Source organism: Schistocerca serialis, chromosome 3 (genome assembly GCF_023864345.2).
Source record: "Schistocerca serialis cubense isolate TAMUIC-IGC-003099 chromosome 3, iqSchSeri2.2, whole genome shotgun sequence".
NCBI classification, from domain to species: Eukaryota; Metazoa; Arthropoda; class Insecta; order Orthoptera; family Acrididae; genus Schistocerca; species Schistocerca serialis.
Window position 1 is genome coordinate 478,198,978 of NC_064640.1, and position 17,234 is coordinate 478,216,211.

The 17,234-nt window shown below is 45.3% G+C and overlaps 1 protein-coding gene across 1 annotated transcript in view; it reads left to right on the top strand.

The window, feature by feature from the left end:
* Positions 1 to 17,234, top strand: part of LOC126471641 (protein PFC0760c-like) — a 308,363-nt gene that overhangs the window by 153,533 nt on the left and 137,596 nt on the right. The window contains exon 6 of the mRNA XM_050099876.1: positions 15,684 to 15,716. Within this exon, the coding sequence (XP_049955833.1) occupies positions 15,684 to 15,716 (33 nt within the window). The remainder of the gene's footprint in view (positions 1 to 15,683; positions 15,717 to 17,234) is intronic.

Here is a 17,234-nt window from a genome sequence, read left to right on the forward strand (position 1 = left end):
TTTGAGCCAAGTCTCAAACTTTTACTTCGCAATGAGAGAGAATTTCAGCATCTTGAAACAGTGATACTTTAACTTCGGTGCACAGTGTAGGTTGGGCGTTCAATAAGTAATGCAACACTTCGTTTCTGAAAGCAATTTGGTTTTAATCAAGATTCCAATACACCATACTGAGCGAGGCGGCGCACTCTGGACTCGCATTCGGGAGGACGACGGTTCCATCCCGCGTCCGGCCATCCTGACTTAGGTATTCCGTGATTTCCCTAAATCTCTGCAGGCAAATGTCGTGATGGTTCCTTTGAAAGGGCACGGCCGACTTCCTTTCCTGTCCTTCCCTAATCCGATGAGACCGATGACCTCACTGTTTGGTCTCTTCCCCCAAAAAACCAAACCTCAATACACCATATTATTCCCTCCCCTACTTTCAACATAATCTCCCTTAAATGTGACGGCCTTACGCCACCTTACTGGAAGGACGTGTATGCTCGCACGTTACCGCTCTGTTGGTCGACGCCGAAGCCAACATGATGCTGCTTCAGTAACCTCCCCATCGTCGAAGTACTGCTTCCGCGGAGTGCTTCCATCAATGGGCTAAACAGATGGAAGTCGGAAGGTGCGAAATCGGGACTGTATGGTGGATGAGGAAGAACAGTCCAATGAAGTTTTGTGAGTTCCTCTCGGGTGCGCAGACTTGTGTGAGGCCTTGCGTTGTCATGGAGAAGTTCATTTGCATTTTAGTGGCAACGAACACGATGAACACTGCAAAAGTCACATCTGTGTGCGACCAGCTGGCATGTAGAAGAGCAGACATGTTTGCGCAGTCTCCTTGCGATGATGACAGACGCCCCAAAAATGCTTCTAAGCACTATGAGACTTAACATCTGAGGTCATCAGTCCCCTAGACTTAGAACTACTTAAACTTAACTAACCTAAGGACATCACACACATCCATGCCCGAGGCAGGATTCGAACCTGCGACCGTAGCAGCAGCGCGGTTCCGGACTGAAACTCCTAGAACCGCTCGGTCACAGCGGCCGGCACAGATACCTCGCCCAACGACACGCCGTGATTTTGTTTACTGTCAGATGTCAGTAGAACTTCTGCAAGCATCTATGAATATCTGTGGTGCTTTGATTTTACGCCGAAAGAAACTCAATGACAGGTCTCTACTTGGAACGCTTGTCCGGAACAGACACCATTTTGATGGCTACATATAGCGCCGCGACCTATCTAGACTCCATAAAACTGTAGGAGTTGAAGCGGAAATATTCCACAAAGTCCCACAACAAATCCCGTAGTTTTTCAAACGAAATTTGCCGAGGAAAAAATGTGTTGCATTATATATTGAACGCTACTCGTATGGAGACAGAACGATGAATCCAGTAGATGTGCGGGAACTGAAAGTTAGAGTGTAACAGTAATTCAGGGTGATAAACTTGTAAATATATCACGGCATATGCCATATTAAATGCATTTTCATTTCCCTGATATGTTGAAAAGATTCGCCGCAGGTTTCGCTAGCCTGGACTAGAAAGTAAATATGCGGCCATCAAGGGGAATCTCCGTGATGACGATCGAGTCTATTACATAAGTACGTGGGGTATTGCAAGTTCTGCACTTGATGCAGCTGTAGGTAATCAGATGGATACACAATGATCGTTTGATGAACCGTCTTCAGTTGAATGTCTGTTGAATGTTTCTAATAACGGTGTGGTTACATGAATTGTATACTGTAACACATTTTTGCACAGGTTCTGAGGGTAGGAAGTGGATTACCGAACAACAAAAATATAGGGTGCTGTTATTCATTTCTTCGTAACTAGCAAAGTTTCAGTTAATGCTCTAGTAGCAGCTAAATAACATTCGCTGTACAAACTTGTTATTTGCTTTGCTTCTGGACAAAAAGTTATTTGTGGTAGTCAAGATAAATAGGATGCCCTTTACACATCTGACTGCGTCACATTTCGCATTTTTGTATGTGAATGACCAAAATGTTTCAGACAAGAGCGTTTGATAATCAGTTCTGTTTCCAAAAATGGTAACGTGAGAATATCGTTTGGCAGTATTTGAACTAACTTCAATAGTAACAAATTTCTACATTAACCTGAGCTGCATGAACACGAACATGACAACATATTTACGTATCACAAAAGTTGTAAGGTTCTTCAGCATAAGAATGCTGAAGACACAAAGAAATAGTTACTAAGCAATAAAAAGCGTTTTTCGTGTATGTAAGTATGCAACTGTATAGCAAGGGGAGTGCAAGTAAAGTGATAAAGTTCTGGAGAAGCTAATTAAAACAATTAAATTATTGTTTTTTTTTCCCTTCCCTGTGTGTATATCGAGGTGAATGAACACACCGAACACTGAGGAATGATTAAAACATAAATGTATTTATTTAAAATTTTTAAAGTATTAAGTAAAAATAACTTTGTGTCCTTGAGTCCTTTCCCAGTCTTTCTTTTCCACTAGCACCGGATTTACAATATTCACTGTCAGTGGGAGTAGCAATAGCACCTTGCTAGGCTCGTAATGTCTCACTTCAACTCTTCCGAATGCTCGGCATTTTCTGAGAGTATTCTGAAGCGAAGCTCTTATTATGGTGGCCTAGAAAGAAGCGTGTTCCAATCGCGACTGCAGGCAGTGAGGACAGGTGATGTGAATTCGGCGGCCTCTAGTGGTGCGTGTAGCGCCACCTGGCGGCGTACGGCGTGCCCTCAAAGAACAGCGGTTCGCGGCGGCCAAAGTAAATGCCTGGTCTGCGGGGGTGTGAGCGACGCGCGACGCGCCGTGTGTGGTCCACGAAGACACAATGGATATCACATTTCTCAACCCCAAAACTGCGAACCGTTGTCGGATAGCGTGGGTGTGGACGACGATGTGGTGGAGGTTTGGGTTTTGCTGCTGCCCATGGAATTGAATGTGGGGCAGTGCCAGATGGTGCCAACGAACCTGCGTCCTGACATTTGCTTTGCAAATCACGGGAATATCTGCCAAAATACCGGAGGTAGGACGTGTATCCAGCGACACAGGTGGGAGCAACAGTGGCGGTGGTGCGGACGCTGAAGGATATACGGCTGACACAGGCTCAATGTCCGTGACTGTGCCGTGGCAGTGGATGCGGTAGCGGCAGCAGCTGCGTAGGCGGGCCTCTGTCGAGCTCCATGGCAGTGTCGTTTCACGACCCATGCCCCCGAACGTCAGGCACCCGCAAGGGGACAGCAGGCTGGGATGCAAGCAGCGTTTCGAAACATGAAAATCTATGGCAAGATCAAAATAATCATGAAGACGAAGAGTTTAGTGCCGTCACTTGGCTCTGTTTTGCCGTGAACAATGTCGTTAGCTCCGTCAGTCGACTGAGCGACAGTGCCAGATTCCCAGCGTGGAACTTCGTTGCACAGTTGGCGTCTAAAGCAGGCTGTCTAGGGTGAAATGGATGGATCAGAGTGGCGACGACCATTTCATAATTCTGCCGAGAAAACGTTGTGACCAGGCAGAGTGTAATAGGTGCCAACGGACAACAAAGTGTTCTCCTTCGAGGAAAAAGCATGAATTTAGACATCTAACCTTTGAAAATGCAACGAAACGTTCGACTTCAGCTTTCAGTTGAGGAGAGATTCTCCCCGTTCGGATATGAAGAGACCCATTTTGTTGGAAAGTTGTTGAAGTTCGTATGAAGAAAACGGCGAATCAATTTTTGAAACAATTGTTCGTAGCAAATGTCGTGAATAAAAGACAGAAGCGAGTGCTTTTATAGTGCTAGTTGTCTGATTCACTGCAATGACAAATGGATATCAACTATATGCATCGACAATAATCAGCTACCGTGTGTTCCAGAAAGGACCAGCAAAAATCTGTGTGGATGCTTTGCCAAGGACCGTCAAGTCGAGGCGAGCTAAATTTCTGGCGTGGTGCCGCCTTATTGTCTGCGCATGCGTGCAGTGGGCAGTCCTCTATTCTATCTGCTTGTCAAACCCGAACCACCTCGATCTCCTGACCCCAGGTTCGATTCCCGTTGGGATAGCCCCCAGGGGCTCAGCATTCATTTGCTGGGTAAGGGCTTGGCGACCCCGGGGTTCCTGAGCTGGGAACTGGTAAGCGCCGCCAGTCCCCTGTCACCGTAAGCTCTGAGCATACTTCAGCGACCACCGTGCGGCGCGGCGGTGGAATGTTGTGTGTCTCAGGGAAAGGGGATCTTGGCTTGACCGCCTGGATCGCGAGGATGGAATAAACCTCTATAAACAACCCCTCAATCTCAAGGTGTGCTGCGTGCTGATGAGATGCATGGCTGTTGAGGTGGAACAGTCGTTAGCGGGCAACCTCTGGGGAATCTGCCGCACCTCAGTTGTATAAGGCTTACCTAGGCACGCGGGGCTCTGTCTAGGTGGACTCCTAGTTCCCTAGCTGCTCGTGGGACCGAGATGGAACCCTCGAACTTTTCTTCTTCTCCTCCCAGCGGAAAGGGTGGGCCGCTGGTAGGTTCTAACACCCAATCTCACAAGAGGGCTCGTGTAGCCAGTCCTCCTGATTCAGGTAATAGTAACAGAACGCATGCTGCTTCGCAGAATGTGTTTCTCATAATTAGAAGGAAAGATGGGAGTTTTGAAAAAGTTTCGCCATTTTATATACAGAAGGGCTTAGAAGGTATTGCTGGCACATTAAAATCTGTAAAGCGCTTGCGAAATGGCACCTTGTTGGTTGAAACCTCTAGCTTCCAGCAAGTCCAGAACCTTCAGAAGGAACAATTTCTTGGGGAGTTTGCGATTGAGACTGAATTTCACAACACCTTGAACTACAGCAAGGGTGTTGTGACTTGCAGAGATCTCGTTGACATTTCCCAAGACGAACTGAAGGCTGAATGGTCCCGGGAAGGAATTGTCGACGTGCAACACGTTATGAAACGGGTGGATGGTGCTCTCATGAAATCTGACTCGTTTATCCTTACGTTTAACAGCACCAAACTGCCCGAGCATGTGAAGGCAGGTTTCCTACGTCTCAGTGTACGGCCTTATTACCCCAACCCCATGCGGTGTTTTAAATGCCAACACTTTGGACACACTACGCTCGGCTGTAAAGAGGAAGCCACTTATGTGAAATGTAGTAAAGCCGCCCATGAGGGAGTTAGTTGCTCCTCTCCTCCCAAATGTGTCAACTGCTCTGGGGATCACCCTGTGTGGAATAGGGAATGTAGAGTTTTCCTTGAGGAACGGAAGATCCAGGAACTTAAAACCACCAAACGCATCCCATACGGTGAGGCAAAGAAAATTTAAAAGTCCCTGCAGCCGCCCACGTTCGCTGCTTCCTTTTCTTCCGTTCTGAAACAGCCAGTCTTGAAAACCGATGCCGCTACACAAACGGAGGTTGCTACTGTCAGCACTAGCACCTGCGTTTGTCAATGTACGTGTGCTGCTGCTGTTCCTGTGAAGCCTGCTGCTCCCCCCCGGCCTTCTGACCAGGCCGTGGTAGCTGACATCATGGAACTTCCTGCCCCTTCCCGGGTCCAGTCTTGTGCACTGCCCAGTGCTGCTACACCCCCTACTGCTTCTGAGGTTTTGGCTCCAATGCCACCTCAGGCCAGAAAATCGAAGCCAAAGCCAAAGGTGAAACTCGCCCGCTAAAGGAGACTGAAGTTATACAGTCTGCTGATGTTGATGTCATTCTCTCCGACGTCTCTTTCGACTCCTCTTCAGTGGCGATGGAGGTTGATGTCAGACTGGGGCAATCATCTCGGCCCAAAACTGAGCCTCCACCTGTTGTGGGCTCTCCTCCCCGACAGAAAGTAAGAATGAAGGTCCTCCCACCCTGATAGATGGCTCCCATTATACAGTGGAACATGAATGGATTCCGGGCACATGTGGAGGAACTGAACCTCCTAGCATGGCAACGCCCCCTGTGCTTGTGTTTACAGGAAACGCATTTAAAACCATCTGATGCTCCTGTACTAAGGGGCTATACGTTGTATCGCAAAGATGACCTGACTGGCGAAAGAGCCAAAGGCGGAGTCGCCGTGTTTGTCAATAATGACCACCACTCCTCTGCTCTCCCCCTAGCTACTGCCCTGCAAGCAGTTGCAGTTGAAATTCACTCCCGTCGGAGGCTTACCGTTTGCTCCCTTTATTTACCCCCTCTGGATGCAATGACCTTAGACGCTTTCACAGATCTTCTCGACCAACTCCCCCGCCCATTTCTCCTCCTGGGAGACTTCAATGCCCATCATGTCCTGTGGGGCTCCACTTATCTTTGCACTCGAGGTCGAATTTTGGAGAGCCTCCTAACATCTCAAGTGTTGTGCATCCTCAACACAGGTACTCCAACTCATTTCTCTACTGCTACTGGGTCATTCTCAGCCATTGACCTATCTTTCTGCTCTCCAACCCTCACCAACTCTGTTCACTGGGAGGTCATTGCCGACCTTCATTCCAGCGATCACTTCCCCATCCGCATTCATCTCCTGGATGGTGTATTGCTGGAGCAGAGGCCGCCATCGTTGATGATTGGTAGAGCTAACTGGCCACTTTCACTCGGTTGGCTGTCTTTGAACGCCACAACAGCGTCCAGGAATGGGTGGATCACATCACACTTGTGATCCATCATGCAGCTGACCTGTCCATACCACAGTCTTCTGGCCCTCTTAAGCGGCGCCTTGTGCCTTGGTGGACAGAAGAGTGCCGTGCAGCCATCCGGGACAGGCGTGCGGCTCTTCGCCGATTTAAATGCCACCCAACAGCGGTCAATCTTACCGCCTTTCGAATCGCGAGAGCCAGGGCACGCCGTGTCATTAAAGAGAGCAAGAAAAGGTCATGACAGGAGTTCCTGGACTCCATCAACCGTTCCACTTGTTCCACAAAAGTATGGGAAGCCATCTGGAGGATTTCCGGTAAACGCAGCCGTTTACCAATAGCTGCAGTCCTGAACCAGGGATGTCTCCAAACAACACCCAGAGCCATTGCTCAGACGCTGGCAGAATATTTTGCACAAAGTACTGCCACTGCAACCCAGGATCCAGCATTTCGTCGCTACCGTGCGACTGTCGAAAGAGCGAAGTTGGACTTTCGGTCGAACAGTTCTGAGGCCTACAACTCCCCTTTCTCCATGTGGGAACTTGAATAGGCGCTTATTGCGACTTCTGACACTGCACCAGGTTACGACCGCACCCGGTACTCCATGCTTCGATATCTGCCAGCGGCGTCAAAGGAAATCCTCCTCGAATGTTTTAATCTGATATGGCAGACAGGAGTGTTCCCCACCTCGTGGAAGGAGGCAATCCTCATACCTCTCCTCAAACCAGGAAAGGACCGCACATGTCCCAGTAGTTATCGTAGTATCGCCTTGACAAGCTGTGTCGGAAAGACCCTGGAACGGATGGTTAACCGTCGCCTGGTCTGGCTGTTAGAGACTAGACTGCTCCTTAGCCGCTTTCCATGTGGATTCCGAAAATTTCGGTCCTCGGTCGACAACCTGACCCTCCTAGAGGCGGCTATTCAGCAGGCTTTCCTCCGTCAGCATCACTGTATTGGTATCTTTTTTGATATCAGTAAGGCATATGATACTACTTGGAGACACTGTATTCTTGGACAACTGCATCAATGGGGCTTTCGTGGCCGCCTCCCCATTTTCATTCGGTCTTTCCTGTCTCAGCGGTTTTTTCGGACCCGCGTTGGTTACACACTGTCTGATCGCTTTGAGCTAGAGAACGGTGTCCCCCAGGGCAGTGTTTTAAGCGTTACCCTCTTTGCCATAGCCATCAACAGTATAACGTCTACAGTGAGGAGTCCAGTACAGTGCTCCTTGTTTGTGGACGACTTTGCTGTTTTCTGTTCCTCCTCCAGTGTTGCAACCGTGAGCCGTCAGTTGCAGCTAACAGTGCGGCGGTTAAAGGAGTGGGCTGCAAAGACAGGTTTTCGGTTTTCTGCCGATAAGTGTGTTTGTGTTCATTTTAATCGTTCTCGCCGTCTTTTTACTTTGCCTGCCTTGTATATGGGGGATACTGTCCTACATTTTAGAGACACAGTGCGGTTTCTGGGCCTAATTTTTGACTCCAGGTTGTCATGGCTGCCACACCTACGTGACTTGAAAGCCAGAACCCTGAAGGCACTGAACATCCTCAAGTGCCTCAGCCACAGGTCTTGGGGAGCGGACAGGGCGCGTCTCCGTCAGTTTTATCTTGCTTTTGTGCGTTCACGGCTGGACTATGGGTGCACAGTATATGGGTCAGCAAGGCCGTCTTATTTGCGGATCCTTGACGCTGTCCACCATGCTGGGATTCGACTGGCCACGGGTGCTTATCGGACCAGTCAGCAAGGCCGTCTTATTTGCGGATCCTTGACGCTGTCCACCATGCTGGGATTCGACTGGCCACGGGTGATTATCGGACCAGTCCCATACCCAGCCTCTGTGCTGAGGGTGGCGAACCGTCACTTCCCATCCAGCGGCAGCTGCTGCTGGTGCGCCGGGCTTGTAAGTTTCTTGCAGTTCCCAGCTTGCCTGCTCACCACCTTGTTGCCCATCCACCTCTGGACCGCCCTTTTACCCCACCGTCCCCGGGTTACGTTGCCGTTTGGGATCCGTGTGCAACGTGTGCTAGAGTCGCACGGTGTGGAGTCTGTACAACCCCAAATCCAGGGTTTCAACCGCCTGCCACCCTGGTTACTGATGAGGCCCGGAGTGATTTTAGATTTATTGCAGTACAAGACAGATTGCACTCCTGCCACCGTTTTTAATGCAGCATTTTCTGCTATTTTATCTGAGCACCACGACTGTGTAGCTGTTTTTACGGATGGGTCGAAACAAGTTGATTCCGTTGGTTGCTCAGTTGTTTTTCCGGATCGTGTCCTCAAGGTCCGACTGCCTCAGACTTTTACTGTCTTTGATGCAGAAATGTCTGCGATCTTGCGGGCGCTGGAGCAGATGAGACATTCTTCCTCTCCTAAATTTCTTGTCTGTTCCGATTCACTCAGTGCCCTTCACTCATTGCACCATTTGTATCCGGCAGATAAAATAGTCCAGACCATCCAGGATGCCCTCCTCCGACTACAGCGACTGGGGAAGGTTGTAGCTTTCTGCTGGGTTCCGGGGCATGTCGGCATTGCTGGGAATGAAAGGGCAGATCTCGCAGCCAAGGAGGCGTGTCTCGATCCACACGTATCTCAGTGTGCTATCCCCTAGCACGCACTCACCTCGCTGTTGAGCTCACGAGTCATGTGTCGGTGGGAGGATGAGTGGCTGGAAGTGACTGACAATAAGCTCCGTATAGTCAAGCCCACAACGCGTGTGTGGTGTACCTCCTTTCAGCCCCATCGACGGGACGAGGTTCTCCTCACTCGTCTTCGAATAGGCCACAGCCCTATGACGCATGGCTTCCTGCTCCGGCGAGAAGACCCTCCAATGTGTGGTGCTTGCGGCGTCCAGGTCACTGTGCGCCACGTTTTATTGGATTGCGTTTTATTTTCTGACCAGCGGGCCGCGGCTGACTTGCCAGCGGACCTGCCAACTCTTTTAGGCAACACTCGGACGAATGTGGTTAAAGTTTTAAAGTTCTGTGCCATGTCAAATGTTTTTACAAAGATTTTAGGGAGAGGATTTTAATTTGCTCACTGTGTGACAAGCTCGCCCATATTTTATATAAGTAGCCAGCCAGTGACAATTTCAGTGGCGTTCTTGTTGCTATGTTTTCCCTTTCCTTCGGTTTTACTTTCTTATGTAGCATTTTCTTTCTTTTCCTGCTTTCTTTGCGTGTGTGCTTCAGTTTTCTTAGGTCTGTCCACATTCGTTCCTTTTAATGTGTGTCAGGGCGCTGATGACCTCGATGTTGAGCGCCCATAAACCCCAACGCACACACACCGGTAGGGATAGGGGTTACCACAGAAATAACCGATTTTCTGCTATGTCGGTTTTTCCAACGTCAGTTTAATCGGACTATTAAAACCGCTCAAAATAACCGGTTTTTGGAATACCCGATTTTCGGTTTTTTATTTCTGATATTTCCTGTATTAAACGTAGAAATCGAACAAAGATTGAAAAATTTTTACTGTCTCACTGTTAAGATACGTAGAATCAAAATATTAAATTAAATAGACAAATAAAATAAAACTTAGTCCGTCCAACGTTTGCTGCTTTTCTCGAAAAGTGATAAGTGGTTGATTACTGCAAAAAATCGCCAGTATTTCCTATTGAGTCTAATTTTTTTTAACTCTGGCCAGAAATCATGAAATCAGGAATTATAACACTATTGGGACATTACGAATAGGCAGTGCTAAAGAGTAAAAACTGAGGTTGAAGAACTGTATTTTTCGTATTAATTTGTCTATTCTCAAGAGTTACAAGCAGATAAAAACATGTTGTGTAAACACAGGCAGCTGATCAGCTGCTTTTTGTTTTTATTGCAAAGTATGAATGAACTGTTAAGTTCAAAGTTTTCTCCTTATGTTATGTCACAAATTCATTGTGGCTCTTCCAGTTTTCAATCTTTTAAAGCAAATGGATGGTTCAAATGGCTCTGAACACTATGGGACTCAACTGCTGTGGTCATAAGTCCCCTAGAACTTAGAACTACTTAAACCTAACTAACCTAAGGACAGCACACAACACCCAGCCATCACGAGGCAGAGAAAATCCCTGACTCCGCCGGGAATCGAACCCGGGAACCCGGGCATGGGAAGCGAGAACGCTACCGCACGACCACGAGATGCGAGCATAAAGCAAATGGAGCACTGCGCTTAATTGATACTGCACTTCGTAGAAATTTCCAGACTAGGGACGATACCATTCTGTAATACAACTGATGTCCGAAGACGGTAGGAAGAAACTACCATATAGACCAGATGGAAAAAGTCTTGCGCAGTTCATGTACACTCATAAATACCATCGAACAGACCCCACCCCTTGGTGATAGATGCAGTATTGTCTGAGGAATGCTGTACCAATTCTTACGCCTTTTGCATGTTGTTTGTTTCTGTCAGCATTCTTATTAAAATAGCACTGATCGCTTTTCCCGTTTTCTATAATAACCCAATATTTCAACGTAATGTGGATTTTACGCTCTTTAAAAAAGGTTTATTTAAAAACAAAAAAAATTAGTCACGTTAGCTCACTTTTATACACCCATTCGAAATTATTTATAACTTTCTGAATATACTTCATATTAAACAAATAAAATGTAACTTTAGATTACATTTGCACTTCAATATTATATGTGAAATGTCCTTCGGATAAGTATTTTACACTTTTAGTCGGATCTGCTGGAACCTAGTCAAGTTCACAATTTAATTTACGTGTCCTGTGTTACTGCTTTAGCGAAGTGACAAAAGCATTAGGATATCCTACTAATACACGAATAAACGACACTAATATTGACTATTTATGCAGAGGCGAATTTGTTATGTAATGGTGTCGGACATTTCCGTTTTGGTACCCAATCATTTTAGTGGGATGTTTATTGTTTGTAATTAATTCTACTTTTTGTGCAATAGTATGTCATATAGGTTCTTCCTATAGCTATCTTCATTCTCCATTATATGGCATGTCATTTGTTTGTGAAAAGGGTGTAGTCGTGACATACATGTAACTTCAACAACACTGTAACTTCGTTATAGTACATCGGTAGTGATAACTTCATTGGGATTTTATGGCGGTATTTTGTCGACCTTTTGAGAATATGTGCAACTTAGTATTTGATACACTCAGAAACTCGCCATGAAAGCACACTGCCTGCTAGCGCTCTGCCCTGTAGTGAACATACGACGCGGGATTTCTTGGAAGCCCCTGCACAGCCGTCTGTGGCTCGTCTGTTACAACTTTACTTCCGGCTCAGATCTCACTCATTTTATACAGCCGCTTCACCAGTCAGCTGCGCGTTGCTTAACCCAGCCTTTCCTCTCCCGGTTCAGTTTATACATAAAAAATCCTATGGCTTTTAACGTTACAAAAAAATGGTTCAAATGGCTCTGAGCACTAGGGACTTAACTACTGAGGTCATCAGTCCCCTAGAACTTAGAACTACTTAAACCTAACTAACCTAAGGACATCACACAACACCCAGTCATCACGAGGCAGAGAAAATCCCTGACCCCGCCGGGAATCGAACCCGGGAACCCGGGCGCGGGAAGCGAGAACGCTACCGCACCACCACGAGCTGCGGACTTTTAACGTTACAAAGTGATCTTCCGATGACTTCGTGATGTTTAATCGAGGGACCAGCGCCGTGGGCTTCACTGAGTAAACTACGCGTAAGCCCTGCGTCGCTTAAAACTTGAAAAAAAGAGTCCAAATTTATGAGATGTTGTTCCGGTGTTTGTTCGTACGCAGTGTCATCCAAATAATTTGAACATGACGTAACATTCAATACCACATGTTCAAGAACGCGTTGAAATAACGTAGGAGCAGATTCGATTCCGAAGGGAAGGTTGCTGGTATTGCTACTAGCCGACTTATGTACTGAGCACCACAAATATTTCGATTTCCTCATCCAGGGGAAGGTGACGGTAATCATCGGCTAAATCAATTTGAGAAAAGAATCGTCCACGTACTAGGCGATACAGAAACTCAGTACATGGAAGGAGGAAAGTATCAATAGCTGCTGTTTTAAAGTCGGCACGAAGTTTGATTTTACTTTTCAATTTTTTTGTGATAACCAGAGAAAATGTCCATTGACTGGCAGAAATAGACTTCAACACCCCAATTTGTTCTCATCTACCTCAGAAGTCACTTCATGGCGTGATGCACCGGACGTACTCGATAAAACTTGTATTGAAAATTGTCTTTGTGCGTAATGTGCGCTTAAAAATTCTTTGCATCTCTCAGTGTGCCATCGAACAAATATCCACATTTTTCGCACAATTTATGAATGCTGGTATGGGAAACTTGCGTATCAAAGGCTTGCACCTTTTCCTTAATATGTTTTCCATACACATCCAGTGCATCAGTGCCAAAAATATAGGGACTCGAGCGTGATTGAATTACTGTGAATGACATTCATGCAGTCGTATTTAGATATTTTCGTGCAGTGTGCACGTCCCTAGAACAGCGACACTTTCGCCGTTGCAGACTGCGAAGCGCAGACGTTATTTTTACAACTGACAGTGTCAAAGATACTCGTAGATAATTTGATTAATCAACGTGACTGAAGCACCAGTATCAAGCTAGAATGGTACATAATGGTTTCCAATCTGTAAAGATTCGAATAGCTTGCGATTTTTTCTCTGAATATGACTGTCAGTTCTTGCTTGCGAAAGGCTACTTTCATTTGTTTTGCGAGAGAGAGCCTATTGCTTTCTGTCCATGTGAAGAGAGCTGCACTGAATTATCGAAGTTTTGCACAGAGCATGTCCCTGTGTGTGTCCTAACTTGTGACAGTGACGATTTTCACTTGGCAGAAAAAGCAGTGTTTGCTATCTGCATCTGCATCTACATGAGTACTCTGCAATAAGTATTTGGCAGATGGTTCATCGAACCACGTTCAGACTGTATCCCTACCGTTCAGCTTTCCGACAGAACGTGGCATAAACGAAAACTTAAATTTTTCCATACGAAATCTTGATATTTTATGTTGACCATTTCTTCCTATGTAGATTAACATCAGTGAAATGAAACTTCCTGTCAGATTAAAAATGTGTACCGGTCCGGGACTCTAACTCGGGAGTTCCCGAGTTCGAGTCTCGGCCCGGCACACAGTTTTAATCTGCCAGGAAGTTTCATATCAGCGCACACTCCGTTGCAGAGTGGAAATCTCATTCTGGATCAATGAAATATTTTTCTATTCAGAGGAGGAGAATGTTGCCAATTGAATTTTTGTGAATAGTTGAATGGACAGCCTTCAGATGTTTTGATTTACGGTGTAACCGAAATTTAACGAATTCTTTTTATTACTTATGTGATGAATGACCTCACACATTACCTTATTTAGAGTCGTTGCTACTTTTCGCACCATGCAGATATCGTGTCTAAGTTATTTTCAATAGTTTTGATCTTTTATCGACTTAACTAGAGGGTAAATGACAGCATGACTTGCCAACAATCTACGAGGGCTGCTCAGATTGTCTCCTAAATCGTCTATATTTATTAGGAACAGCAGAGGGCTTGTAACATTTCTCTGGGGAACACCAGTTATCACTTCTGTTTTACCGGATAACTTTCCGCGGGTTACTGCGAACAATGACCTTTCTGAGAAGTAACCACGAATACAGTCTTCATTTGATGTCTTTTGTGAGGAACGTTGTAAAAAGCATTCGGGAAACCTAGAAATATGGAATCAGTTCCTGTCAGTTTCCTGTCAATCATTCGTGATATAGCACTTGACACAAGATTTCGGGGCGCGTGAGTTTGGAGTGTAGGTGGCAGAGTTCCTCATGCCCTGCAAACCTTTTGCTGGCGACTGCTACGGTCGCAGGTTTGAATCCTGCCGCCGGCCGCGGTGGTCTCGCGGTTCTAGGCGCGCAGTCCGGAACCGCGCGACTGCTACGGTCGCAGGTTCGAATCCTGCCTCGGGTATGGATGTGTGTGATGTCTTTAGGTTAGTTAGGTTTAAGTGGTTCTAAGTTCTAGGGGACTGATGACCACAGCTGTTAAGTCCCATAGTGCTCAGAGCCATTTGAACCATTTTTTTGAATCCTGCCTCGGGCATGGATGTGTGTGATGTCCTTAGGTTAGTTAGGTTTAAGTATCTCTGAGTTCTAGGGGACTTATGACCACAGATGTTGAGTCCCATAGTGCTCAGAGCCATTTGAACCAAACCTTTTGCTGCAGCTGTTGTCAAAATGAGCTACACGGGGCAGAGCCCGCTCAGAACTAAACGTGGTGAGTGTTACAACAACAATCACATTGAAGTCAAGTTTCGCGGCATCTTGTACTTAATGAGCTTCGATTACTTTAAGTACATAGCAAACAAGGACGGCGATCATTTAGAATCTCAGCCCGAATTCTGTTGTCTACCAGGTTCTGTATAATGGCATCACGAAGTATTTCGTCGTGAAAAGAAGTTCCACAGGTGCAGCTAAATTTACAGTTACCAGTCATGCCTTTGGGTTCAGCGATCCATTCCTTGTAAGGCGTGTTACTATGACAACGCGTACGAAAAAAATTGAAACGAGCAGGAGCTACTTGAATGTGAGTTTCCATAAATTCATCTTACTTCTGAACGACATCCTCAGAGAGTTGGGTTTGGGGCTGTACTCGAGGGAACAGTTTTCTACACCACCTACACCACTGATACGCAAGTAAAAAAAATGAAAGTGGTTTTATAGGGTGTCAAATGAGTTCGAGCTGGATTCGGTGCTTCTACCCTTCCTTTTGTTTTTCCATCAGAAGAGTGGAAGGGAGAAGGCAGCACCTGGCCGCAGAATTCTATACTTCACTCTCGCTTGCCTTCTGTGCTTCCGCTGGTCTGGTAATGCTTGCTAGCAAAATCTGGATTTCTTGGCTCTGAAACTGAATAACTGCAGTGAGTAGTTGTTCTTCAGAAGTTACCACTGCGTGCAAAAATTTAAATCACTTCGAGAATAGAGATAACAAATTTAGAAACACTGTAAGAATAACCCAAAACTGAAGGAATCTAGACAATTTACTCTCCTGCCTCATTCTAGAAAAGAAATATTTGAGTTAGTTCCACCAAAGAGAAATTAATAGGAATAATTTTGTATGTATTACTACACTTGCTGTACTGTTACTGATATGCATTTTCTTTGTGATTTCAGCCTGTGATGAACCCGGTCGCCCACCAGTAAATGGTAAGTCTAAAGATATTAAAGTCTTGAAATTAGCTCTTAGAAGAGCGCTGTAATCATATATGGAACTGACAGTAAATAATAATTAGATTTCTTTGTCTCTCCTCTGTATATCATGCAAGATTTAATCACGTAGTGTCGCTTCGCATCTCACGATTTAAGCTTTCACTTTTACAATCCACCAGTTGAACCATGTGATGTACTTGCTGATAAATATCCTTATGCAAGTGGAATTATTTCCAGTAAGATATATTTCATTGTGAAAATCGGTTTCTGTCACTTTTTCCTTGAAACTCTGATAATGTCGGTAAATATGGTGATGGTGTATAGGACATGAGTCTATTATTCTGGAGAATCGGGGTCCAAATCCTTGACTGAAGTTTTCCAAGAGTATCTAAATCGATTCGGCTCAATAACTGAGTGATTTTGAAAGCACCCGGGTGTCTATCTCCTTCTGAATACGCCTCAAAATGTACAACTGCTCTTACCGTCCCAACGACAAGTTAAACTCTGATATTCGTTTCCTTATTTTTGATTTCAACACTCGAACAATATATGGTGTAACCCTGATGTGGCAGTTTCACTGCCTGAACACCGAAAATACAGTAAGCGATGAACTTTGTTCCTTTCATGATTTTGTCGGGGTTTAACCGAGAAAAAGTCTCGTAAAGGTTTGAAATTACTCGTAAACTTGGGTGCAAGTCAGTAACTGCTCTTATTCTCAAATACTGCATGATGAGTAAATTCTGATTTCTTGCGCGTCATGAGCTACGCTTCTTTTTAACGCTAACACCAACTCCTTTGAGATTAGATGATTTTACACCCATAGTGGTCCTTTCCAGACAGTAAGTGATATATGTACCAAGTTTGGTTGATATCGACCCAGTGGTTTAAGATGAGATGTGGAACATAGATAATACTAATACATATATACATCAACTGTTATAATATGTATGAATTATCTGACATTAGTCTTAACCAGCATTCTTTTGAATAATGAGGAACAACTACAATGGATTCATTGTTTGGAGATTTTACTTAACGATTGCTCGAAGCCTATAAAACTAAAACGACACCTGGAGACAAGACATCCAGGCCATTTTAGCAAACTCATCGAATTCCTTAAGCTTCTTGAGCAACAAGTAAAAGGAAATATCAGATTTCTAAAAAAAAAAAAAACCGATATCATTTCTTAAGAAAACCTTAAGAACATCCCTAGAGGATTCTCGGTTAACTACAAAATCGAAATCACCACAAATTATTGCCCAGAAATTACTCCCTCCCGCAGTCGTCGAAACGTGTGAAATCATGTACGGAGAAAGTTTTTGCTCTAGTCTGAAGTCGATTCTACTGTCATATGACACCGTGATTCGTCGTATTGATGCAGTAGTCACTGACTTAAAAAATTAATTGCTGTCACGTCTTGATTATAGCCCAAAATTCGTCCTACAACATTTGCCGGTACTGATATCGGAACTCTTTCCCAACTCCTTGTCTTTGTACACCACTGATATGAAAATT